The sequence below is a fragment of the Rhea pennata genome, chromosome 19 (genome assembly GCF_028389875.1).
Source record: "Rhea pennata isolate bPtePen1 chromosome 19, bPtePen1.pri, whole genome shotgun sequence".
Classification (NCBI taxonomy): Eukaryota; Metazoa; Chordata; class Aves; order Rheiformes; family Rheidae; genus Rhea; species Rhea pennata.
Window position 1 is genome coordinate 7,967,695 of NC_084681.1, and position 27,343 is coordinate 7,995,037.

Consider the following 27,343-nt stretch of genomic DNA (forward strand, 5'->3'; position numbering starts at 1 on the left):
TTGAATAGAAAAAAAGGTCTTGCCTTAAATGAGAGTTTTGATGTACATCATCACAGCGTCTATAGCAGAACTCGGCTGCAACTGTGTGCCTTTCTGCCTTCTGAAAAAGGGCTCAGACTTCAGCGCAGTAGAGAAAGGTCTGACAGCTGGAAAAGTAGAACAAAATATGATTCTCGTAGCTCTCTTCTAAGTAATAATGCATTATAGAAATCTTAGAGCTGAATTGTGCAGTTTCTGCTTTAATATGTTGCTGATGCTTCATGTCAGTTTGCTTTAAAAGTCTCCTGATTTCAGTGAGTTTTATGTATTATTGTAAAGATAAACTTTGCCTGTCTGAAGAACTGTTACATGTAGCAATGGGGCAGCATTTCAGCTTAATATGGGGGATCAAGTGTTTGCTATCTTGGATATACTCCGCAGTAAGAATTCTGCTGAAGTGGTCAAACCTGATTTTTTTTTTCTCCTCTTTAAAGAGGATTAAAGAGAAGTGGGAAGGATTGCAGGGAGACAGAGCCAAACTTCAGTTTCAGATTTCTGTACTGCCCTTACTGGTTGACTTTAGACATAAATGAAAAAGGCAATACCCTCTTCTGGGCTTTTAAAAATTCTGGCTAAATAACCAACAGGCCCTAGGAGGAGTGGGAGAGAAAGAAGCGCTTTTCAGTTTGCCACATGGCATATGGCCAGGTGGACCCGTGCTGTGTTGCTGATGGGGCAGGTATGTTGCTGTAAACGTCACGTGGGGCAGTGACTTGTATTAGCCATGCTGTTAAGAAGTTCAGGGGAGGTGAAGGGAGGGTTATGGAACACTACTGGAAAGATAGTCTTACTCAGAGCAATAGCTGATATTTCCTATTGCCCTTTTCCACCAAGTGGCAGTGTTCTCCTGGTTCTTCCTTGCTGCTTTGAGCTTGCAGTTGCTCAGGGAATTTGAGTTGTGGTTACTGTAAATCCAAGGTGTGGCAGGAAGTAGGGCACTTGATTAACTTGCTAATATTTTTGAATATTTTTTTCCCAGCTGAGTACTGAAATTATTCTTACTATATGAATGTCATTGTATGACATAACACATCTAGAGATATTTAAATAGATGGCATAGGTTCTTTATACATGGCTAGGACTTTTCCAGGGTTTAAATCTGACTGGGTCAGAAGACCAGTCTTTCAAAATGCTATTCTGAATGAGACTGAACCATAGTAACTGATCAGTTAATTACAGAGCTTTTTATAAGCCCTGAATGTACATCACATGTTGTTTCTACTGTTTGCATTTTTGAATGTACGGTGAATAAACTACATTGAGCTTGTGTCTTAAATAATTGACCAGGACACTTCTAGCTAAGTCAGGTTATATGGAGAAGGAGTTCCCATGTACCTGCTGTGTGCTGTGATTTGGTCCTGGTGTGGACTTGAACAGTAACAAGCAGAGAACCTCCATAAGGCTCACTTTGCCTCAGCTATAGATATAGACTGAGGAGACTAAAAGTGGGGAATGTTGTAAAAACTTGTTCTAACAACTATAACAGTAAAATAATAGTGGGGAGGCTTGAATTTGTTGCCTGTTTCAAATAGCTCCAGCGGGGAGAAGTTTTTCTATACTGGTCTGTGGTTTTTGTATTAACCTAATTTTTTTTTTGTCTTGCGTCCAGTCAGCATGCCCTTGTTGCTCTTGATGAAGACGTTTCTGCCCACTCTGGCAGCCCTTGTTCCTCACCAGAGGCGAAGGTAGTGCAGTTTTCCCATTTCTCTGAGTTTTGAGCAGCAAGTCCTGATAAGCTTTTCAAGTTCAAACACCTCTGTGAAGTCAGACCGCTGTTTTCTCAATAGCCCCGGGAGATAAGCTGAGGCTTTCTATAAACCTTCTTGAGATGGGTGTGTCGGGAGTAGAACGTTGCTTTAAGATGATTGCTATAGCTAAGTATTCTTCTAGAGCAGACTTTTGGCCCATAGGTTGCTCTGCTACTGAGCACGTGTGAACCAATCCTGAACATTGTATGCTTATAGCAAAAACCAGGATCTTCCCCTTAAATTTAGGTGGCATAGTCAGATATGCTGCATCCTGTAGTTGTGTGTGAAGTGAGTCAGGGACCCATGGAAAGCAAGAGATTCAAATCTAGGGGAAAAACTAATTGATTTGCAGAATTTCACTCTGGGGGGATGTGCCCAGAATGTGGAACAGGACATGTTTGTTATTGACCCAAATCATTTCATTGGACCCTGCTTTTAGGATTAAGCAGCAGTCACCTGTTGCAAACAAGCTGTCTTAAAAGAACTTAAACAAAAGACTTCTGCTTAGAAGAGAAAAGAAATGGTCAACAGCAGTTGCTGGCAAAGGGGTGGTATTAGAAAGATTGTGTCCTGCGGTCTAGATGGGCCTTTATGCCCTCTCTTCAGATGATAGAACTGTGGCTGAAAAAGAAAAATAAAATAGAGCTTGTGAGTGCTGGCCTGAAATTTGGCTTTCTGCTGGCAGTTATGGTTTGGAATGACAAGGGTTAAAGGGCTGTGCAGTGTATGCAGTTAGCTTGGGCTCCTGCCAGGGGCTGCCTATGGTTACAGTCTTGATGCAGTAACAAAATACAAGCCCTCAGAGCTCACTAAATGGACTAGCCCTGCAGGAAGAAGCAAAATGAATCTTAGGTGAAGCACCGACCTCGTGCTCTGGGCCTTACCTGGCGAGTTCTGTAGTGTCACGTTGTGGGGCTGGGTGAATAACAGGTTGCAAGTGGCGATCAAGGACAGAGTCCAGCCCTTCTGCTTGGCTTACTGGAGTTTTTCCAGGGGGAATTATTAACTCCAGAGCCTTGATTATGGTGTCAGGACTAGCCAGCACAGGAAAGTTGATTAAATATTGCCACTCCCTTTGCAAGTGAATGCCTGACGCATGGTAACAGTTTCTGAAAACAGATAGCTACCTTGATATTTTCAGTTTCTTTTTAAGGGTCCCCCTGCTTTCTTCTGGTGTTGTACTGAGAGGCAGCCAAACTGGGATCTTGTAGAAGCAGCAAAAAGATCTTAAGTTTTAAGAGAAATGCTGCATTCCTGAGCATACCTAAGAAGTACCTGCTGATAATCTTCAGATTTGTTTAGCTTTTATTGATCTAGGCTCCCTGTAAAATAATTTTACTGTGTTAGGATGCATGGATGTGTACCAATACTTCAAGAATTTTGGTTGCAATGTTTTTTTTATGTTGCCTGCTCATTAATTTGTGTGTTTAAGTACAAAACCTGTATTGATATCAGGTAAAAATGAGGGTTAAGAATCAGTAAGTGGGTGTGTGTGCGATTCTGTGTAACTTTTTGGTAAGGCATTAATATTCCTATATTCAAGATGTGTTTGTGAAGCCAGATTCTTAGAACCTGCCTGAACCTACTCAGTAGCTTTGACCTAAGTGCAACTGTTCTACCCTGAATGAGACTGAAAAAATGTATTTGGGGAAAAATTGGATCAATAAATTACTGATATAAGTTGTTCTCAGTGGTAGTGCACTGTGGAAAGGCTTTCAGTGTCTTATTGGAGTCAAAAAAAATTTCATTATATTCTTTCTCCACCCCCTCTTACTTTTTGACACTACCCAGATTAGTATTTTGGCATCTAATGGACAGAACTGGCACAAGATCACCTGTATTTCTAAACGACCTGGTGTTATAGACAGCTGTGCTAGGTACATTGTTGTGAACATTTTTCAAAGTATTAACTGTGCGATTTTGAGGGCTAAAATTAGCTTGGCAGTGGTTTGTTTCCCACTGATTTCTTTACTTGTGAGCACAGACTGAAGCTTAAAGTGGTAAACATTACAGTCTCGGATTCATCTCATTCTGTAAAAGCTTCATCTTCCTTGCTGTTAATATGCCTGTGAAAAATACTGCCTGCACTTCTGAGTCTACATAGTTTTTCCCCTCATTTTAGGGTTGGCGCAGTGCTTCCCAGTACTCTGGTGAGGGAGCTGGGAAGTTGGGCAGTTCAGCAGGCAGCTTTACCTGTGGAAAGCCTTTAGGGGAAGTAGAGTTAACTGCGAGTGTTGTATGCTGCGCTGTTAAAGTGAGTGCTCAAACATTAAAACTGATATTTTATGGCTATAATATGGCTGATATTCTCCAGCAATAACTAAGATCAAGTCCCTTTAAAAAAAAAAAAAAAGTGATAACCTGGAGAGCTGTCAACAGTGCTTAAACAGTTTGGTATGCAGGAAACTAAGTAGCATTCAGCGTTTTGGGGTTTTGCCCCTTCCCTGCTGAAGCGCATGTACTTCTGGGTCTCCAGCTCTGCCTGCCTGAAAGGGAGGTGGATCGTAGCACTGTTGGCCTTCAAAGCTGACTTACCTACTTCAGAGCTGTTGGCTTGAATCCAGCTGATGAACTATTTGGAAGATGAGACATGTCCAGAAACATGCTTGTTCCTTCTTCCCCGCCAGGCATACATGCTGTGGCAGACCTTCACTCCCTGCAGTGCTGAATACCACAGATTATTGACACAGGTGTGGCTTGCCTTTTTTTTTTTTCTTCCAAAGGAAGAGTCAAGCTCTTTTTGTCTTTAAACTTGAAGAAAAGGCTTTTCTGGAGCTGCTTTCCTTGCATATTTCCCCTGATAAAGGTGTATGTTTTTCAAGTTCAGTTCTGTTGCAATTATTTCTTTGCACTACTGGAAGGGGCTGTTCTACGTTTGCATCCTGGCACATGTCAGAGTGAGAGTCCTGGAGCCTGAACAGCCATCCCAGACAGACAGATGATCATCTCTCATACCAACAAACATCAGATAATAACTGCTTCTACCTTCCCTGTTCTGAGTACTGAAGGGCCCAAAACTGAAAAATCTGCATGGAATCCACTCAGGGAGGAGCAGATTTCCTGATGGTGATACTTGCTTTTGCACCTTGCTTCCACTCTGATCCACAAAGCAGCATTTTTCAGTACAAAGTACTTGGGAAGAAGTCTTGCACTAAGTTAGTTTTGTGAGGATTCTTGGGCCTTTCCCTTGCTGTTGTTGAGGCTTAAGTTTTTTCACGGTCTAACTCCACCTCCTGCTTATTTTTTGCCCTGCAACAGTCTGCAGAAATAAAATCCTTAAGTTAGCTTGACACCTCAGGCCCCATCATGCATTGCTGATATTAATTTCTGAATTCCTGCTTCATTGATGGAAGCAAAAGCGATTTGAAAGCAGAATTTGAGCTCAGTGGAACAAGGAACTTCTTATGGGCTGTTCTGGCTTCTGGTGGAGACTGCAGAGAGCTGTGCTGCTGAGGGGTTCAAAGTGTGGCAATTAACTGTTCTCCTGCTCTAATGGACTGTGGCTGGATTGCTTGTCCCGTTAGGATGATATTTTTGCAGGTTGTTTACACCACTGCGTCTCGGTCCTTGCCTACAGCATGGAGAAGCCCTGCCCTCTGGTCTTGATCTGCTAGTGTTAAACTTGGAGAACCCCTGGGAAGCAGTCCAAAGTGGAGTGAGATGAGGAGGGAGTCAGGGAACTGAAGCATGTGGCTTTGGGACCCAAGCGCCATAGCAAGACAGGCTTTAACTGTACCTCAGCATGGAAAGCAAGAGTTGTGGTGTACACTTCCTTGAGTAGAAATTACTTGTAACAAATGTCTTTGTCAACTATTGAGATAGCATGTCAGGTGAATGGAATCAAGTTTCAAAGAAGCTATTTAAAGGCTTTCCTGCTATGAAAGCTCACTTCTAAAGCATTTTCTCACTGAAACAGTTTGCCAGATCTTGGCTGGGTTTTTTTTGGTGTTTTGTCATAGAGTTTGGAATGAGTGAAGCATTTTTTTTTTTTGAGATTTCATTTAGCTTAAAGTGAAAGGCAGTGTCAGCTACTCGTGTTTTTGTTTTGATAAGATGCTTAAGGAATGTCTCAGGAGTTGACTCTTCCTGTGTTGTTCTTCCTTCTCTCTTTCTGTCTGCAACAACAGTGGCATCCTGGAATGGAAAGATTGGTACAAATAGTATACAAGGGTCAGTGAAGTTTGGATATAGTCAGTTGTTTCCTATATGTGGCTTATTTGTGAGCTGCTGTGCTGTCCTGAGTATCTATGCCACGGTGCTGACATTTTTCTCCCTTTTCTTGGTTGAACTTCTTACCCCATAGCGGGCAGTTTGCCTGGAGCTGTGTATCCGAGCTGGCAAACAGGATGTGGCTGTAGGAAATAGGCTTGCTTCGGGCTTGCTTCGAGCTTTCTCTTGGGATTCTCCTCTCACACAATACAAAAAAAGGAGGGGGGTGGGAAATACAAGCTCTGTCCTTAATTCCCTCGCTTTCTCTTCTTGCTCGCTCTGAGCACATGTGGCACCCATTTGCTGTCTTCTACCTCGTAGTGTGTTAACATCAGGCTGATCTGGTAGACAGGAGATGAAATAGTTCTTGCCATGCACTTCTGATATAAAGAGAAGCTGCTGTTTTTCTCTGTCTTTTAGATCTTGTAGAAAAGCAAGAGCATAATTGCTGGCATGTTGCTTAAAAAATGCAAGGTCCAAAGATCAGAAAGGTTCAATATGTCAAGGATAAATCTTTTTCCTCCTGCTTGTATATGAATGTTTCACCTGCGTGCTCTAGTGAGGCACTATCTTCACTATCAGCTTAGCCAACTGTTACAACAATTTGTGCTGAGTTAGGGTTTCTTTCCATCACACTCAGCCAAGTGAGGCTGTTGATATTTTAGGACTACAGAGAAGAGTATGAATTGTGGAAAATGGGGAAAAAGTTGCAAAAGTTCTTGCTGGTGAAGAGGAAAAATTGCAAAAATTCTTGCTGGCACTTGTCCAGATGAGAAGTTCACTTTAGTAACTGTTGTGGCAGTAGGTAAGTCCCTGTGTTAAACAGCTGCTCTGGTTACTGGTCAAATAACTATGCTAAAAAGTTCTTGGTGTGAATGTCTTCCATTTAATTCACAGCCCACCAGGATAAAAACGTTGGGACTGGCCTTTAGATTGTATAGATGTCAGTCTAAATTGAGTTACATTTCTTTGATTAATTGCAAACATATGAAATATTTTTGGGGGGAGGATGTCTAATTCTACCAAGTAGCAGTAGTGCCTGCCTCTGGAAAAGGGGAAATGTTGTTGAGATGCACTGAAAGGACTCTAGAAGCCTCCTAACTGTTTGAATTTTTTTTAATACTGACTGGAAGTGAGTGTGGGTGTAGGGGAAATAGGAAGATGGGGGGCTAAGTTGGCTGCAAATCTGGGAAAGCAATTGCATGATGACAAATCTGGGGTCAACTCCTATTTCTTACAAATTGAATCTTGTTTGAAACAATCAGGTTCCTAGGTTTTTTTCCCTCCATCTTTTTTCTTCTCCTTGTGTAATGGTTTCTCCTTGTAGTTGAGAGTGTACCTGCACTAACATATGCAATTGCTTCTATGAGAAGTTGGTTGACTGTACCTTTTGGCAACAGTTAACGCCAGGATCCAATGTGAGATTGAATTTATGGATTTTGTTTCAGGAAGGATTTAGCAAGCATTGTTGTAAATAACTCCATTCTTTCCATTAAATAAAGCTGTTTTGGGCAAGCCTTTCCAAGCTCGAATTCATCAGTCTCGGATTCATATTGTTTTTGCTTCCTTCCTTTAGTCTGCTCCACACTGTGAGGATTGTGTGCAGTTGTTTTCTGTGGAACCTGAGCAGAGACCTTATGTAACTTAATGGAAATGCTACAGCTGAAAAGATGGTCCATATTTCACCTCAGTAAGAGGGGGGCTTTAACCAAAATGCGGTGCTTTCCTTACTCACTTACACACAAGCATTTTCAGCTGGTTGTTCCTTAACTGATTATATGTCATGAAAACCTACCTATCAAACTGGCTTCATATCAGTCAGGTGCTACCATGAGCAGTGTCTTGCTCAGGGCTTGAAGAAGCTGCCTTTTGTCCTAGAGAAGTAGTAAAAAGTGGAAAACTTTCATGAATGCTGATAGGAATAGTAATAAAGTAACTGGGGTCTTCTATCAGTGAAGTCATATCTGAAGTGTGCACAGTCACACTTAGATGCACAGAAGTTGTGACTTACGTTGGTGGGTAGCCCAGTTACATGTCCAAAATACTGTCTTTTTTTTCCTCCCCTTCCTCTTTGCCCTTAACAGTTAAGCTCCTCAGAACCTGCTGTTATTTGTTAGTCTCTGGGTCAAGGGAAAGGAGTCTGTCTTCCCCTTGCCTTGCTTTCTCTTAGTCCTCTTCCAGCTTGGCCCTGAGCCACTGCAGCATCCCCTGACTCTTTGCAGTGGGTCTGTTGGAACAAGGCTGTCTGGCTTTAGGCCCTGAAACAGTGGATCCACTGAGATTTGTGCTGCAGCCAGACAGCAGCCAGAAAACCAACTTGCTGAGTGCACAAGAAGACTACCAGTAATACCAGATGGGATAAAATGGCCAGAGAAAAGGAGTGAAGAAGGGAATGAATGACTTTTTTTTTTTTTTTTTCCTGAGTTTATATTTCCCTGATGGTAAAGAGAGTTTTCGGCAAAACTGATATGTCCAGGCTGATTTCATGCAAATGGTGAGCAGACTGACTGCACAAGTACGTTCAGAGATGTTTACACATAGCCTCTCAGAGCTCAGGGTTGTGAAATCAGCAGGACTGGCAGGTGCCACTGATGAAATCCTGGCTACTTTTTGATAATAAGGATCCAAATGGAAATACTGCCATTCAGTGATGCTTGCAGCTCTGAGATACTTAAAGGCTGTGATAACTTTCATATAATTACTTAGATGATGAGATTTGGGGTGTAATCTTGCCTGTACGTTACCACTCAGTGGCTTGATTTTTGTACATTGTGCAAAATACTGACACAATACTGAGGATATTGGTGATACTAATTAAAAATGGATTTAAATAACTTCTCTACTTAAATTTCAGTTACCTCCCAAATTTTCCATTGCTTAAGTGCTTCAGAATTCCTGGACAAATATTCTGTCAGTGTCCAAATTTTCTTTCCTTTCCCAACTAAAAGATGGAAACTGTGCAATATTTATTGTAGCTTATTCCTCTGCTCAGTGATTCTCATTCAATTTTATATAGGATCAGATCTGCAGAAAACATTTATTTTCTCTTAAAATGCCATCTTTTCTAATTAGCCCATTGGATTCAGCGTGTGGCCCAGTCTTAAATTAGCTGGAGAGGGATTTTTGGAAAAAGAAGTCTGAGATCTACTCCTGCTAGTACAAGCTGGTAGATATTTTGGTGGGACAGCTGGCCTAATCTGTGCTGCTGAAGGTGTGTGGTACTGCCTCACCTGTGGGTGCTTGCTGTGCTCTAAGTATGTTTATGCAGTTTAGGTTAAGCATCTCTGGAAGAATATTTGCTTGTCCTGTGCATTGAGTCAATTCCCTATCAAAGTAGTGTTAGATAACTGTTAAGAAGTTAGTGTAGGACTTTTTTTACGGGGGAAATGGGCTGAGCACTCAAGATTTTTGGACTATCTCTAAGTTCTGGACCTTCAGGAGATGCTAATAGTCTTGAATGAGACATCTTGCATCTACCAAACTGTATACCTTTGGTCAAATTGTTGATACTTGCCTGCTGTAGTATTGACAGTAAATTGAGCAAATACGAACAAGTGCCCTAGGAGGAGTCAGTTATCCCTTTGGTTCTGAAGGCATTTGAGAGGCTTGAAAGAAGCCTGACTTAATGAAAAGCTGTGTTGATGTCTTCAGCTTGCTAACCATGGAGCAGTGGGTGTAGGTAAGCAGTAACTCGTCAGTAAGCAGATTTAATATCCTCTGGGCAGTGAGGTGTGGCTATAATATGTTAGTGATCTTATTTTCTTTTGTTTGGTGTAGCTCTAGGCTTTACTTATTTATTTATTTGGCTATGTCCTGAGGATATGGAGATGAGACTCGCTGGAGCGGCTGTGTTGAAATGGGTGTAGGTGGTTAGACCAGGTGAACACACAGCTGCAGCCCAATAGGACTGGCTTCACTTCAGCTGTTATGGGGCAGACTGGGGCTGTAGCCCTAGGATTTAAGGGTGCAAGTTAAAGGATAAATTTACTTCTGATGGTAAAAAAAAACTTACAACTCTGGAAATTCATAAAGCATACCATTTAACGTGTCTGATATTTTAGAGAAATATTTAAGGCCAAGATAAATACTTGGAGAGATTTTCCGCCCTTAAGTTCTTGGAATATTAATGTATGTTCTCTGACGGCTGTGTTCATGCATTTGGTACTGCCTCCAGACAGCTAGAGGAGACTTTAAAGTGGGGTTTGGAAAACTTCAGCAATACAGTGAATACCCCTGCAGCCCTGCTAGGGCTGCCTTATTAATTTGGTCTGTTCTTGAAGCATTTAATACCTGTCTAAAGCTCTTGAATTTGACTGTTCCATTGGGTTGCTTACATATGTACTTGGCAATATCGGTTGTTTCAGGGATTTTGCCTTTGTGCTCTTAGGATGTGAGAGGGGAGGGATGGACTGGAAAAAATGGGAGAGATCGTGGAGTAATAAAGCACAGTGCTGCACAGGAGTAAGGACTAATGAGTATTTAAGGATGAAGTCTCTTTTCCCTCTCAGTCTGTAACAGAAGACTAAAAAAAACATTGGTTGTAGACTTTACTCTAGCTAAGGGTGAAGCAAACACAGTTCCCTCCTTTCATTCTTACAAATATTTGCTGCCTCTAAAACGAAGGTGAGAAACGCATTGGAGCACGCATCTCCCCCCCTCAAGGAAATAAAGCAGCCTTTTGGCTGAACGTTTGAACTACCAAATGAGCAGTCGTATGCTGCCTGCATATGTGTTTCCCTAGCATCTGTAGCTCTGATTTCCCCAGCCTGTTTGCAGTATTTGCACGCTAACATGAGTTTGTCCTCATGGAAATCAGTTAATTGCTGCAGAAATTCACTCGTTGCCCATCTCACTGATGGCAAACTGAGGCTCACCACGTTAACGCCATGTAGGTCTGTGGAGAACACAACCCAGCTTGCTTGAATTCCTGTCCAGCGCTCTCAGCAAAGCTCGTTTGTTTGGCGTACACTTAGTTTTCTGCTTTGAAATGTCATACTTCTGTATAACTCTTTCTGCTGGTGCTGTTCTTTCTGAAGACCCTGGGAGAAGAGGTGTTAATGGGCTGGCCCAAGCGCGGTAGCTTAGAGCGGTCAAAGCTGTTAGGACACAGCCTGTGCCCGTGTTGCACGAAGGGAGCTGGTTCGTAGCCAGCTGGCCGGCAAGAAGATGCGTGTTCCTTCTTGTACTTTTTTTTCTAAAATAGCGTTAGCCTTGTGGGATTTTTTGTGCTCCTAGTGTACTATAGAGAGACAGTGCTTTTTTTCATGGAGGGCTATAAAAAGTGCCACTTAGCAGTTAGTGCCACAAAAAGAATGTGTTTTTCCTGCTCCTGGAGGGCTTTGGCTTCTCTGGAAACTGGTAGGTTTTCACAGTGAATTTGACCGAACATGATCCCAGACTGGCTTGGCGACCTTGCTCCTCCTTTCTCTGCACGCACGCGCGTACCTTACCGTGTGCACCTCTCACCTGATTGGAAATGGAGTAGAGGAGGGGATTTAAAGTGCGGTTACTAAGCAGCAAGGAGGCAGCATTATGTCTGTGTCAGGCTGAATGAATAGCTTCAGTGTTCGGAGGCCCTGAGGAATTTGTGATACACAGTCCAGCGAGTCACAAAAAGCCTTTGGGAGGGAGGGGAAAGAGGACAATGTTGGGATACAGTTGATACTGTTTCAGAAGCCTTGCTTGTGCTGAACTTGATCTTGCTTGCGGCTCTCCTGGGGTCTTTCAGAAGTACCGAAACATTTGAACGTTCGTCTCGACATAGTGAGAGCGTGCTCAGGAGTGCCTTATCCTGCATTGCACCTCCTGCTTAGTGGAGACTGATGCAGACATCTGCTGCGCTCTCACCACTGAGGCTTCCTTCAACTTATACCAGTATTACTGAGAATGGGTTAGTCCATGTTGTGGTGTTGAGCTCTTCTCCACTCTTTGGAGTTTACCCTTGATTTGCTGGTAGAGCAGATCAGCTCAAGGAGCAGACTGTTTCTCGAGAGGAGCTGGCAAGAGGAAACTGAGAGCGGAAGCCTTCTTCCAACGTAGGAATACAGTGTCTGTATCACCACTGTGCTCCCCACCGTTTTGATTCTTGGAGGGTTTATTAGCCAGAGCCCTGAATGGTACAAGTATAGAATGAATCCTGGCACCCCACACTACCAGGAAACCTCTGCAGCCTGGGACACTGGCCATAGTGTGGGTGCTCAGGTGTCTACAGAGGGCAGCTTGAATGCCTCTCTGAAGTGGCTGCACTCTGCTGCTGGCCCTGGGAGCATTTCAGCTATTCGTATGTTACTCTCTGGGGCACACATCCTGCCGGCCCTGCTTGGTGGGCTCTCTATTGCACAAGCCTCTTTCAGGCATTCCTGGGCTCTAAGTCATTTTCTGTGGGCTGGATCCAGCTTGTGTTTAGCTGGCTATGCTCTGAAGTATCAACTCTTGGCCAGTGTCAAAGGTCAGTCATTGAATATGAAGAATCTATGGTTTGATCTGTTGTGAGGAAAGCCTTCAAGTACAGCAGTTTTCATGGAATTCAAAAGGAGCTGACTATTTGGGATTCACAGAAACAAAGCCATAATTATTTGATTAAATTTAGACCCTAACTTTGGAAGGAAATGGAGCATCCTGTAAGGGTTTGAATTTCCATGGTACAAACATTGCCCTATTATCTAATAACCTACATTTCATTCTTCATTTTTATTCTTTTATCTCAGAAGTAATGTATAAATTTCTAAAGAAATGGACAGTATAGCTTTTTAAGTCAAAAAACATACCTTGATTAAAATCTGCTTCTTCCCCCTTCCTCCCAGGAATTCTCAGAACTGGAGAAAAGAGATCCCCAGGAGCTAGTTGGTAAGTTCACTGATAAGTATTTATTAATTCACGTGTATTCAAACTAGACATTATAAGTATGCCCTCTTGTAACAGATATGTAATGGGCAACACTGCTGTTTTTTCCAGATGAGCTTAAAAACAATATAGCAGAGCTTTGTCCAGATGGCCTGTGGGAACCATTATAACCATTAATGATGACAGATGTTTTGTTCTGCAATTTCAAACCTAAAGTATCCCCATGTAAATATGAGCCATACAGTGCTTCATAGCCAATGTGTTGACACAGCATACCATCTATATTTTGCAATGTTTCTTGAAAAGTATTTGATTTTGGTGACATCTCACTCTTTGCACAATGATTAGATTTGAAACAAACTCTTGGAAAATCCATTGTAATCAACTAGAAATAGTATCCTCTGCTTGCTTTGCGTGGGGCTATACAGCAATTGTTGTTGTATTTTATGTTGACGTTCTGACCCTCCCAGACTAACCCTTTGTTCCTGAGGCTATTAGTACAGTTGTGTAGTAGGTAGCATGTGATGATACCATAATAAATCGTGAGAGTAGAACTTGCTTTATTTATTTATTTATTTATTTATTTTGTCAAATCACAATTAAGCCTGGACAAGCTGACGCTTCATCCACCAAGTGTTTCTTCAATAAACTTAAACTGTTGGACAGTAAGTCTGAAGATGCTAGGGTGCAACTTGTAAAGAAACTGTCACTGAATTTTTGGACGTAGGTCGTTTTTTCAAATGGCCTGCCTAGACTCTGCAGCAAACTGATTCTTATACTAAATGTTCAGCCCTTACAGGACAAAACTACCTTAACCAATCTTATCACAGAATGCAGTAGAGTTCTTTCTCCAAACTGCTGATCTACCATAAAAAGCACACAACGAATGAATGAGACAATAGCATTTAGGGTAAAGATTAAGTGAGAATACTTGAACACCAATTGCATTTCTACTGTCTACGTAAAAGTCGAGCTTTGCACTTGTGAAGCAATATAGTGGTAATTCCTTCTTGTTGAGGTGTAAGAATTGGGTTACAATTCTGATAGTCCCTTCTTCCCAGTGATTGCCCCATCTGCAGAAGATTAGGAGACTGAACACCTTTTGTCTCGTGACAACCTAGGCTTGCATGCAAGGTTGAAAGCTGCACTCAGTAGTGACACATTTTGGGTAAATGGCACTGATGAACCTGTGACCTGGATTAAGGTTGTAACACATCTTTAATATTGTTTCCCAATAGTGGCACACGGAGCAACATATGGGCTAGCTTTGTGCAGAACCACGTTACCTGGGATCAGAATACTTACCCATGCTGGATTCTGCAGTTCACTGGAATCAAACCATATCTTATCTAATTGAAAAGGAACTGTTGCAAGAGCCATATGGTTGGTGTAATATAAGAACCACTCCCTTTCTGGAAGCTGGGGCTTTTAAAGCCTTAGAATTCTTGAATGGAAAAAGATAAGAGGATTTTTGACACAAAGCAAGTAATTTTTCCAATCTGGAGATCTAGAGTTTTTGTCTAGTATCAGCGTGTGGAAGTGTAAGTCTTCCTTAGTTCTCTAAAACAGTTTTCTCCATTAAAAGCTGTGGCTTGCCCTTCTCAGATAACCTGACGCTGTTCTTTGTTACCTTCACCAGCTACGTCCGTGGCTGTGCAGCCGCTTAAGCGCAGCACAAGTGCAGGTTCCTGCCAAAAGGAGTGTTTGTTCTACCTCCCCCATACGCATGCTAATGTTTGTGTGCTGTGAGCTGGATGGGGAGATGGAACCAGCAGAGACCTACCTTCTCCCCACCCCACATCTCCTTTTCTTTCCCTCTCCTTCCTGTGAAGCTGCCAGCTGGATCCATTTCCTGATCTGCTTCGTGCCTAGCAGAAGGTGAGCACTAGGGCTGGCACATAGGGAGCAGCAAAAATGAGCAAGTGGGAAAGGCACGATTCTCCTGACTTACGCTGAATTACTGATTGTGTAATCAAAGCCTAGAAGACTGAAAGGGAGGTTTCCAGCAGTAACTGCTCTGTAGTTGAAAGAGGGGTGTGTGTGTGTGTGTGTGTATGTATGTATATATATATGGAACTTTTCTGATGAATGTTTGCATCCATGTGTTGTCCTCATTTTTTGTACTGTTCTGAAGAGTACACGTTACTGACGCCACATCTCCGTTTGCTGTTTCCTCTGGCATCGCGAAATAATACTTTTAGGATGTGTTTTAGGATGTGCCAAGGCTTTTTGCAGCATAATTTTGTTTACCTTTTGGCCTGTAAGAAATGTCCTCTCCTGCCCTTAGGGTATCTGAACACAAAAGTCAGTGTTCATAATAGCAGAAAATATGGCTGAGATGCTGATCTTTCTGTGCATTTCTCAGCCCACAGAACAGTAAGGGAAGCTGGTGTCCTTTCATGGATGGGTGACTCACTGGCATGTTGTTGCCTTGGATTCTTCCCTGGGATTTGGCTGTTTTAGTGCCAGGAAATCAGAAACCCACACGCTCTGAGTTATGCCAAGTAGACTTGATTAGAATGTCAAAGAGTGCAGTTTTAGAGACCAGGCACTACTGGTTTGCATGCTCCTAGGAGAAAGCCATGCCCCTCTGATTACTCTTTCCAGGTCTTCGTGGGGTTTTTGTTCTTTTGCATAGCATGACCGGCACCTGATACTACCTGTAATCCTTTGCGACTGGTTCAGGTACAGTGCTCAAGTGAACCTGGAAAGGGACAAGGTTGTTAATCCTAGCTGGGGAGCAGTGTTGTTCACTGAGAGCGTTGAGGCAAGATGCTTTACCAGTTCTTTGTACGATCCACACTCTAGTCTGTCCAGGTACTGCTAACTACTCTCATTCACTCTTCTTCTGGTTCTCACTGCACTAAGGAAAACTGGCTAACTATTTGCTAGAAAATAAACTCCCGTGTGCTCTTGGGTCTGTGTCTTCAGCATAGCCTTTGGACTGTGAGCAGTCACTTACTTCTGGAAGAAACTGCCTGAACAGTAGCATTGTGGCCATGCGCTCTGCAGTTTGGCACAGTTGCACTCTGCTGTTTTTCTACCCTGCATTTGCAGTATCTTTATTCTGTCTTGTGTACTGGCCAAATAACCCATCCATCTGAAACAGAACTAGGCTAAATATAGCACTTTCATTTAATTATTTGTCTCATCAAGATCTCTGGCAAGCAGATATTCTCCACTGACTACTGAGATTCTGAATCTTTCAGAAATACATCCTAGAAGCTGGTTGTACTTTGGCCTCCTACTCAAAGTTTAGGACCAGCTGGACATTTCTGCCTTACCATGGTGCATGCGCTGGCTACACCAAAAGCCTTGAGTACCTATTTTGTACGATGCTGAAGTTTTTAACTTTTAGGTCAGCCTGTGAAAGGAGAATGTATGGACTTAGCAACAGTAGCCACCTCCCTTTTCAGTAGGAGGATACCTTGACTTGTTGACCTGACAGTGCCTTGGATCCCACTTTCTTGAACTCTTAGCTGACCGCTGGGATCTGTTCTGTGGCCTTTTCTTAGAAATGTTCTTTTTCCTAATCAGATTCATAATGCAGGTGAAGCTCTTTACTTATTGCTAGTTAAATTTGGGTGTGCCTGCAGAGATTAATCATGCCAAGAGCCAACTTCCTGAAGTCCCCAGGTGGAGATCCTTTGGACTGTGAGCCAGCAAATTGCAGGCCCAGTTAGAAACTGCAGCCAGTGTCACTACCTCTGACTCATGCAAAAGTAAAGCTTTGATCTTGGCAGAAATAACAGGATGCACAAAGCAGTTGGATATATCCTGTGAGGACACACCTTGGTGTTAGCTCTTCATTTACATTTACCACTGTATACACGGGGGAAAAGCTGTTGGGAGCAGAATGCTCATTTGCTTGGGGCTTTAAAAACACAAGACATGTTACGTAGCACCTTGCGGCTGAGACCTGCACCAGTTCCATAGTCTCCTGGAGTGATGATCCAAACTGTTTCCATGGGAATGGCCAATGGAAAAAGACTGGAATCAGCCACTTGATACCTGTTTGGAGAGGAAGTCTGAGGACTGCTCAAGGGCATGAATTATGTGTACTTTCTTGCTGTAAACAAATCCGAAGGGGTTAAACTCCTCCTTCCTCATGATCAGGCATCTTAATCTGGCTGTGATGTGCTAAAATACCTGAGTAATAATGAGTATTTGCCTGTGCTCCGTCTGGAAGGTGGAACAGTACGCATAGCCTCACTGCTGACTAAGTCTTCAGCTCTGTGCAGCCACAGTGGGGATTGCAGTGGACAAATACCTTAATTCCAGTTTCTTATAAGCTATAAGAAGTGATAATACCCCTTACCAGTGTAATAACTGATTCGTTTTCATATGTCTCAAACAAAAGTGCAGATGAGCAGCAGAACCTGTAAGTGCCACGGGTTAAAATATATTGTCCCAATATGAGTTCTGCATTCTTCCTTTACTGCTCTTTCTGTTTGAAGGGAGATTTGGATTACTAAACATACTCTCGCAGCTTTATGTGACTTCCTTGCAATCTAGGTAGAGTTCTTGCCCTTAGTTCCTGAGTTGATATGAGCCCAAAATTCCCCTTTCCATAGATTCCATTCCCCTTCATGATTTTTCTGGTCATCTGCAGAGAAGCTGAGAAGGCTATGGGATATCTAGTTTGAGAGCTGGACTTGGTTTTTATTTATTTTTTTTAACAAAATACAACTGAACAGAAAAACTTAAGTCTGGATTTGGCCTTTTTGTCTTTTTTTTTTTTTTTTAAGTGTTTTTGCTGACATTGTGAATCTTATAAGCCAGTGATCAGCTTTTCTGGAAGCCTAGTATGCTGTCTATTATGATAATTTCTGTCCTTTTGCAACTGTTTCTCTGGGTTCCTGAAATTCTAATTAAATTAGACTTCTCTGTCCCACTAGCAGCTGTAACCTATAACAAATGTCTGCCTTGTTGTCAGGGAGCCCCAGTTCCCCTGCTTTTCTGTAGAGGCTCTGGCAAGCTTCTCTTTCTCTCTATAGAGACACCCTCTTAGTAAATGCCAAAGGACCCTTTCTTCGTTTCCAGCAGCTGCTGAAGAATTTAACCCTCAGCGATGTCCTGATCAAACGGAGTGAGCGGTCACCTGCCAGCTTGGTGTCCCGAGAAGATATTGTCCTTATTGCTTTACCTTTTTACAAAAGAACAAGAAACTGCAGCAGTGCTGGGCGTGTGTAGTGTTGGTTATCTGTAACCTCAGCTATCTGATAGTCCGTGCTGGCAAGCGGGATGGTGTGCTGAGCTCAGATACCGAGGGCTGCCCTTTGGGCCCTTCTGGGCGTCAGTCAAAGGAGCTGAGCTGAGCGTGCTGGAACTGCAGCTCAGTCAGCTTTTACGCAAGAATGTGTGATCGGGGAGCCACAAATGTGAATGTCTTCATTTGATTTCTGTGCTGCTGTCAGGTCTGTCCTCCTGCCCCCTCCCGTCCCTCCTCCCCTCCACAGACTGCGTGCTTCTGGCGCACGTTCTCTGTGTTAACTATGGTTGAAAACAAACCTGGCTGCTTAAATGTAGCACGAAGCTCTGCCCTAGGACTGAGCCGGGAAACTGCCTGGGTTTTCTGTAGCTGAGTAGGAAAGGCGCAAGCAAAAGGAGGAAGCACGGTAGTCTCTTGCTGATACCTTTGTGAATTAGACCTCGCAGAGCAGTCACTAAATCGCATATCCCAGCACAAATGGCTGGCTCCAGAAGCCTGGCAAGCTGCAGTGGTTTGTCCTCGGTCCCACAGCACGAGTTGTTGTTTCTAGTAATGGTCTGACTCTAAGTGATTAAAGTGCCCATTAAGGAAATATTAACTTTAGGATGAAATGTTATTTCTTGTGGTTAACTCCTGACAGCTCTGCCCAGGATTGTTTGCTTTTTGAACCATTTTGTTTCATGTGTAAATGGCATCCAAACTGATTAGCTCCCCAAACATAGCAGTAGGCCAGGCTGATTTTAGATTCATCCTCTGATTCTTCAGATGCAATGTCTGATTGTCCATGTAAGAGTGTCTTGTCCTAAGTCTTGTCAGCGATTCCAGGTTATCTGAGCTCTTCAGAGCAGGAATTTAAAGTGCATGTGGATGATCTGGAGCAGTGGAAAGCTCAGTACGTGGTGCATAGTGCAAGGCTAGAGGATATACCATGAACCTGTTTTTGTTCCTCTGCAGGTCCTTTGTCTTTGAGGATCTTACAAGGATCTTCTCAACAGCCATAGCTGGGGTGGGCGGTAGTTCTGCTTTTCACACTACCACTTGGGGTGAATAGACTCAATATAAAGCTTTAAGCATGGGTGTAACACCGAGGTGTGGTATAAAATAGATGTCAGTACCGCAAGCATCACATATTGTTCTACCAGTGGTCTAACCTTTAGGTTAGATGCTGCTTTAACAGCACTTCCAAAATACCAGGAGTAGCAGTTAACAGCATTCCTCTGTTATATTTACCCATTGATTCTTGCTGGTAGAGTAGCCCTGGCAAAGACATAAAATAAGTTTCATGACTTGCATGGGCTTTAATTGCTTCAATGTTGCCAGAACTCATGCCCAGTTTGTTCTCCACAGCCTCTTTTTCAGAGAGAGTGCGGAACATGTCTCCTGATGAGATCAAAATCCCACCTGAGCCTCCTGGCAGATGCTCTAACCACTTACAGGTTGGTATAGATTCTCTTCCACTTTATTTTTCTTTAAAGGCTTGTATTTCAGTGAGCAAGGGGTTCTCTGAAAACTGTTCGTATTTTTGTGCAAATCAGAACTCAAGCATTAAAGCTGTTTGGTTTTTTTCTTTTTAAAAAACCCGATACTGAGTTTCTGAATGCACTGTTTCCTAATACTTCAGGCTTGGCAGCAATTCTAGTTCAGGAGTCTCAAATTAGCGTTATGCTGTTCTCCGCAATCTGTTTGGGTCACTTGTGCATTAAAATGGCTCTTGATTCCACCAGTGATACAGAAGCAATGTTTACTGTAAAAGCTGCTATCCTCTTACCTCAGCAAATTCAGCTCTGTAGGAGAGAATAAATCATTGTTTTTCTACATGGGCCTGAGAATCCCCTAACTGGAATAGCAGCATTAACTAGATTCCTTTTCCACCTACATAACTGTAGTTGATAAACATTTAGAGGGGAGGCTAGTAACCTAGAGGCAGTGAAAGAAAACAAGTGCTTGTTTTCTCTTGTGCACACCCAAATAATTGCAATAACTGTCAGTTTGACTGCCACAGTCCACTTCTGTGAGTATCTCAACTCTGCCTTGTGATGTAAGGATTTTTTTTATCAGTTGGATGACTTACAAAAAGCTTTTGCTATGGACTTGACTTGCCAGTCCTACAAATCTTGGGCTTACAATATTAATTGAACCTCTGGCTCTGTGTGTGTGGCAGAAATGTTAACATTCAGTTAGAATATTCCCTGCACTGTGCATAAAGGAGTTAGTCTGAGCATTCCTGATGGCATCCTATCTAACATCTATCCAAAATGAAACCTATAAGGGAGTTATGTTTGTGTATAATGCCTCTTGCCTGAGTAGTAAGGGATGTGCAATCTACTTTAGAGCAAAATTAGCAAACTTGAGCTATCTTCCATTGACAGAGTTTGACTTGTGGTGCTTCTATAAATAACAAAACTTCTTTCCAGGATAGATGGAAGAGCCTCTGTTGTTCTGTTTGCCCTTTTGATGGAAGGCAAATGAAAGAACGGTGGCTGCTGTTTGCATCCAAAGGGAGTTATCGTCTATTTGAATTTTATCTACCCAATAGAAATGCAAGTAAAAAAACACTTCTGGAAATCTCTACAAAGCAAACTACTTATGTGGAATGGTGATTCAGAGGGACTGACTCACCATCCGGATCACAGTCTTTTCTGTGCAGCATACCTAGACGCACCCAGCAATTCCCTTATGCTGCAGCAGAATTCTATTATTTTGACATCAATGAGTTACTAAGTGTGTTAGATCTGAGGAATGCATAGAGCTTGAGAGAGTAGAGAGAATAAAAGAGGCATCTTCCCTTTTGACTGTAGTTTACTAGGTTAAATCAAAGGAGAACTTGTCTTCTGTTAGTAGCTCAAACCACATCTTAGAGGACTTGGAGCAAGGAGATGGGATTGTTCTTTGGAAACTCAAAATTTTTTAAGCTTTTCAGTGTTGACTTGCTTCTTCTGTCAAGTTCTTCCTCTAATAAACTGTCCTGAACTTTGCTGAAGAGAGTCTGTCTTATTGTAAAGGTGACCTAGTTGTGCCTCATTTGTGAACATTACAAATTTGGATTGTATTGGTGCTCCTGCTATCCCTTCAGCATCACTAGGGTAAGACTACTTTAAAAGCCTTTCACTACCCTGCTGAGGGGGGGAAAAACAAAACAAAAAACTCCCAAAAAAACATGGTTCTCTCTAAAGCTGTCTGCCTTTTTGGAAGGCAGACTGCTCAGCATTTCCGATCTGAGGCTTACAAGTGCAATGTTCTGAAGAGCACTTGGCAGCCAGTGGGCACAACTAGCAATACCTGCTGATCATGTTGTCCGAGTAGGCTGGCTTGGCTTTGGTTCTCCAGCAAAACTCGGTTCTGCTCATCTGTTTCCCAGGCATAGCTGTGAGCCTTGACTTCTGCCTGGTGTCACCCAGCAGCTGTTTTTTGGGTGCACGTCTGAATCGGAGGGTGGGTGGGTCATTTGCTGTATGTTGTGGAAGGCTTTTGTGGAGCTCATCTATCTACCTCAGTGCTTGTTTCTGCCTTTGCACTGTCACTGTTATAGAGGAAACTAAGTGACTGAGGAGGAGTGGGCTCTACTGCCTCAGATACAAGTCTAATCACTTAAGCCTTGAGACGGTGCAAAGATCACTTTCCTTACCCATCCAGACAGTGCGCAGAGAGGATACTTTCAGATTGTAACGGAGGGAGCGTCTGTACTAATTAATCTAGCCAACCTTGAGGGAGAGGTGCAATCCTTGCTCAATGTAAAGATGTCACCGATTCAGTTGGCTTATTTTCACATCTGTCCCTCGATAGTCAGCTGAAATGCTCCTCATCTTTTATATTGGCTCATGCTGTGATTTTGTTCCGTTAGGATAAAATTCAAAAGTTGTATGAGAGGAAAATAAAAGAGGGCATGGATATGAATTATATCATTCAAAGGAAAAAGGAGTTCCGCAACCCCAGGTGAGCAATCTACCTTTTCTCTACTACACAGCAAACTGCAAGAATTTCTTTTTGCTATTGGAGTTGTAGTAGAAACGGGATCCTTGGCAAGTAGTGCTACTGCTTACAAAATTGAGAAAGGCCCAATTCAGTAGTAACTGAAACAGCAAAGCTCTTTAGCATTCTCTGTGGCAGCATCTAGAGTTAGCATGACAGTTAGGTTTTAAACCATTAAACGCACGAGTTTTATATAGATTATTTTAAAAGGCGCATTTGCTCTGGGAGATGTGAGATTAACTTGGAGGAAGTGGGATATACTGTGGTTGGTGGCATGCTGCGTATATCACAGAAAGCAAAGCTGCTTGGTTCTGATTTTCATCTTGCATTATGAAGAGATGACAAGCTTTTTGCTAATAAATTTGAAACATTTAAATTTAGAAGAGAGTGAATGAGCTAGAACTAAACTCTCGTCTTTCCTTTACAGCATCTATGAAAAACTGATCCAGTTCTGTTCAATCGATGAACTTGGTACGAATTATCCAAAGGTGAGGAGCAACCCTTCTGACTGGCAAGGCAGAGGGTGAAAGATGATGCAGGAGTGTGGGGTCTCACCTTGGCTTTTTGAGCCTGCTTCTTAGAGGTCCTTTGGGGTATGTCAGTCTGATCCTCTGCACTGAATGAACATTTTGCACGTGGTGCTGAGCCTCAGTGCCTCCAACCTCGCAGTAAGGACTCACACTGCTGAAAAATGTGCATTACCTGAAACAGAGACGATGATAGAAGCTGAGCAGCAGAGAAATATGTGTCTTATCCTGGAGCCCTTTTGGTTTCAAAAATGTTTCTTCATTTACAACCGAACTTCATCTTTCAAAAGGTCTGGTGTGATCTTTGTCACTGGGATGCACAGAGAAATTGGTAATGAATAGAATCTGTGAACAGAAATACACGTAACACTTTTGAACTAGGGTCTGTGTATATGTGGAAGTAGCCTTGATTTGACTAATTTTTTTTTTCTCCTTTTAGGATATGTTTGATCCTCATGGCTGGTCAGAGGATTCATATTATGAGGCACTAGGTAATTCCAGGAATTTTTTGTCTTATCTTACCTCTTTCCATTTCTTTGAAATGAACTGGAATCTTTACAGTCTTTATAGAAGAAAAATCATCGCATTCTGCTTTTACACTATTTCTGCCTGGTTGGATGTGCCTGAATTTTATTGATGCTTCATCAGCCTAGAAAGCTCTTTCATTTAAACTGATGCTCTAATTTCCTCATCTCTTAAATCATTAATTCAGTGCAACAATGCTTTGCTTAAAAGTAAGGCAATTTCTTAGAAGCATAATTTTCTATACACAGTTTGAAATTATTTTTGATTCTTCATGATGGAAGCAAGGCAAGGTTTTCACTGATTCTAGTGCTTGTAATATCTGATTTTTCCAGCTAAAGCGCAGAAGATTGAAATGGACAAATTGGAGAAGGCCAAGAAGGAGCGCACAAAGGTAGCTATTCGAAACCAAAAGCTATGAGACTGAGATGCATTTCTGGTTTCCCTGCTGAATTCATTTTGTTGCTTTGCTTGCTCTTATGAACTCTTCTCTGTGCTAGTGCTTCCCTTTTGCTTTCTTTTTTCTTCTCCTCCAGTTCTATTTTTTTCTTCCTGCATATTTTTTTCTAATCTGGACAGGTCAAGTTGTTTGCCTTTCCTTACTAGGTCTATTTCTCTAGGCGATCTGTTCCACTGTTTTCCCTCCTGTTTTATCAGTGTTTTTAAACCAGAGCACTGAAAGTGGGGGCTTGGTAAGCCAGATACAGACAAGATAGTGCATAAAGAACAGCTTTTTAAGTCTTTAACATTTTCCCTGGTTGCGTAGCCTAATACAGCTTAATTTCCTCACAATGTCTCGTTGAGAGCCGATGTCTGATTTCTGTTTTTTAACTTGGGAGTGTCTTGACTTGTTTTGAAGTGTGCGTGCTTCTCTACTCCCTGCTAAGAATACAAATGTACTTTGCAAGATTTTATTCCTGTGCTTCAGTGAAGCTGCCTTTAAGCTAATGATTGGTATTAGAAAACTGCTGAAAGTTAGAGATGGCTATCTAACCTAGCAGAAAGCTCCTTAATGAGTACTATTGAGTAGTATTTAGCTTTTTTTTTTTCTTCTAGTGCACGCTATATCTTGCTACTTGTTCTATTTTTTTTTTCCACACAGTAACCCAGGTATCTGATTACATCTTCCTTCCGATATCTGCAGTTTTGAAAATATGAGATTGCATACTGTTGTAACTCTTGTTGCTAGATTTCCTGTTATGATGCAGTCACAGTAAATCATGCAAGTAGGGACTTGTATCAGAAGTTTTTCCTTGAAGAAACATGCAACCTTATAGACTGCATAGGTCTTTAATGACCAGGACCTGTCTTTATTCTCCAAAAATTGCATCAAGTCCTTATGCTTATACTAGTATGTCTAAAGAAAAAACTATCTTACTATAAAAATCAGTATTTTTTTTTTTTTTACCTGACTTAGGAACTTGGACACAAGGATGCTTAATGATCATAATTTAGCATGCTTTGGCCTGAGGACATCTTCCTACGTGACTGTCAGCTCAGAGGCCAGTGTCTCATGTGACACTAAAGCTACTCTTTAAATCCAAAATCATAGGGAGAAGAGATGTGGCTGTAAAGAGCTTATTAACATTTTTTTTCCTCTTCTCCTCCTTTTCTCCTGGGTGCCTCTCCCTTCTCAGATTGAATTTGTGACTGGCACTAAAAAGGGGACAACAACAAGTGCTGCCTCTACGACAACCACAACAGCCAGTACCACTGTGGGAGGTAAAGATCTGTTTTGACTGTACCTATTAAGCTGTAGTAATGATGGGATTAGTGCTCTCTAAAAGCTCCTTATTGATAGCATATATAATACAAGGAAAGTGTTTCATCCAGGAGTTAATAGACTAACCCCTGTGTACCATGGCAGGCCTTCTGGAATGGAGGCCTAGGGACAACTTGGACAGTGAAAATGTCTATTAGTGGGTCAGAAAATCTTCAGATGCCTATATTGTGGTGTTCTCTTGGGACCAGTGCATCTCTTAAACAGCTAGGAGGCCTATTAAAATCATTCTCCTGCCTACAGTCTGCCTCCTTAAACTGGGAGGAGAAGAGAAAACTCTGAGAGAGTGCCCTGTGCACATACCTAAGGAACTGAGATGCCTGTCTTCTGTTAAAACTAAACTTGCTTTGGGGCAGGGAGTGAACCTGTCTCATGTGGCTGGAGTTCAAGTGTGGAGTTTTTGACTCTAGAAGTATAAAGCGCTTCTGGTTGTCTTTCCTCCTCAGCATTTACTGACAGCATTTGCTGAAACTAATACAACGGAGAGTTATCTGGTCAATCAATGGTATATTTTAAGAGTTGACAAGAAGAGGTGTTATTAAAGGATCAATGATGTTTAGCACAGTGCTAATCCTTATTTGCTTTGTCTGATCAAATGCGCAGATGCACAGAAGAGGAAGAGCAAGTGGGACTCGGCCATCCCTGTAACAACGATAGCTCAGCCCACCATCCTCACCACAACTGCAACGCTGCCAGGTGTTGTCACGGTGACAACCAGTGCAAGTGGATCGAAAACTACGGTCATCTCTGCTGTTGGCACCATTGTGAAAAAGGCAAAGCAGTGACTAGCATGCTGGGTTTGGATTTTTAGACTGAATGGTCTTTGAAGCCATTCCTCTCGAAAAGGAGGGCTAGCTTTCACCTTTGGAAAAAGATGACAAGACTCTGAAACAGACCACAGTTCCTATTTGAAAGAATGGGGGCAGGAGCAGGCATGCCAGCTGTGTGCCTGCAGGAATGGACCTCTGCCGAAAATGCCGCTGTCTTCTCTTGCTGTGGGAAGAACCATAGTCTGTCTGTGTTGTGCTGGAGGAAGGTGGTATGGGAAGTCAGCTTGTAAAAATTAGCTTATTAAATGACTGCATTCTTCAGACTTGAAGGTTCTTACCCTACTTGCAAGTTTGTTTTTTTTCTTTCCTTTCCCCCCCCCCCCCCCCCCCTTTTTTAAAGCAAGCAGTGAAGGAATGTCAGTATTCTTGCATATTCCAGGTCCTCCTGAAAGGCTGCTGCTGTGATACGTACTCCTTCACATGCACTGAGACTGAAGGGAGCTAAAGCAGAGACAATTGGTCAGTGTCCTTGTTCAAACGTTTATCAGAGATTTGAGAAGCAATCTGCATCTATGAATGTGGACTCATTCTTTGTTATAGTACTTACGTTTGTACCTATGTGCATATCTGTGTAAGTCTTAGTGACCACATGTTAAATAGCTGAAATATTGAGGAAACTACACTGAAATAGTTCTTGTTAGCATCTTGCAGCGATGGAGATTTCTATGCAGAGGCAGTAAGCTGTAGAGGTCTAACTTGTGAACTAATTTGCAAAGATCTGTGCAGAGATCTCTTCTGTTGGCATGAAATGAGATTGGATAGCAGGCAATCAAAGGAAGGGATCCAGTGATCTTGACTGTGATGTTGTCTGTCTCTGTAGCAGATAGTGAAGTACCATGAAGTGCACACATAGCAGTTACTGCTTACTCCACTGTTGTGAAAAAATATTTTCATTTGAAAATTTTATTATATAAATCTTCTTACCTGTGTTGCAAAAAATTATTATAAAAATGGAAAAGCCTTAAAAGTCTAGTGTCATTTATATCTCTTTGCATTTCTCATTTTGGCCAGGGAGGATCAGTATCAGATTGTTGCTTTTTGGGTTACATTTTTCCCCCCCCCCCCATAGATTTATTGTTATTTTTCAATCTCAGGCTCTTTACAAAAATTTGGGGCATTAACCTGATTTTTTTCACTGGAAATGCTTTTTTGTTTTAAGATGTATTCTAAAACAGTTAACTCAGTTGTTCCTAATGCTATTTATTTCAAATCTGTTCTGGCATCTTAAATTTCTTCACTAGTTAGCTTCTAGTACTAGCACTAAGATACTTCATACAATCCTCTTCAACTGCAGAGGGCAGTCCCTTAGAAAGGAGCTCAGTAGCCAGTGCTATAGTGGTTTGCTCACAGTTTTGAGGTGGGTGGGAGAAATAACTTGAATGGTTCCATCTCCTTAGAGGAATAGCTGCCAACCTGGATTCCTCCTCTGCCCCCGTAGTCACTTCAGGTGCTTTAACTACCATCTAATTCTGTGATTAGACTGTGACTTTTCAGATTCGGTAGTTTTACTGTCTCCAGTTGTTTTAAGCTAAATTCCTACTCGGCCTGTAAGCAGGGATAGAGAAGGTTAAGTCACCAAAAGGTAAGTTTCTTTGAATTCAATGTTGTATTTTCACAAGATATTTGATCTAAAACTTATAAATATGGAGATGAAGGAAATGAAG

General features: G+C 42.1%; 1 protein-coding gene across 2 annotated transcripts in view; it reads left to right on the forward strand.

Annotated features, from left to right (window-relative positions):
* The window catches only part of SAP30BP (SAP30 binding protein), a 31,538-nt gene extending 4,892 nt beyond the window's left edge, over positions 1-26,646 (forward strand). For both annotated transcript variants that reach the window (XM_062591993.1, XM_062591992.1), the window contains 8 exons: positions 12,800-12,842; positions 19,399-19,487; positions 21,893-21,984; positions 22,448-22,508; positions 22,987-23,038; positions 23,405-23,463; positions 24,707-24,791; positions 25,453-26,646. In XM_062591993.1, coding sequence (XP_062447977.1) covers positions 12,800-12,842; positions 19,399-19,487; positions 21,893-21,984; positions 22,448-22,508; positions 22,987-23,038; positions 23,405-23,463; positions 24,707-24,791; positions 25,453-25,634 — 663 coding nt within the window. In that variant the 3' untranslated portion in view covers positions 25,635-26,646. The remainder of the gene's footprint in view (positions 1-12,799; positions 12,843-19,398; positions 19,488-21,892; positions 21,985-22,447; positions 22,509-22,986; positions 23,039-23,404; positions 23,464-24,706; positions 24,792-25,452) is intronic.
* The last annotated feature ends 697 nt before the right edge of the window (positions 26,647-27,343 follow it).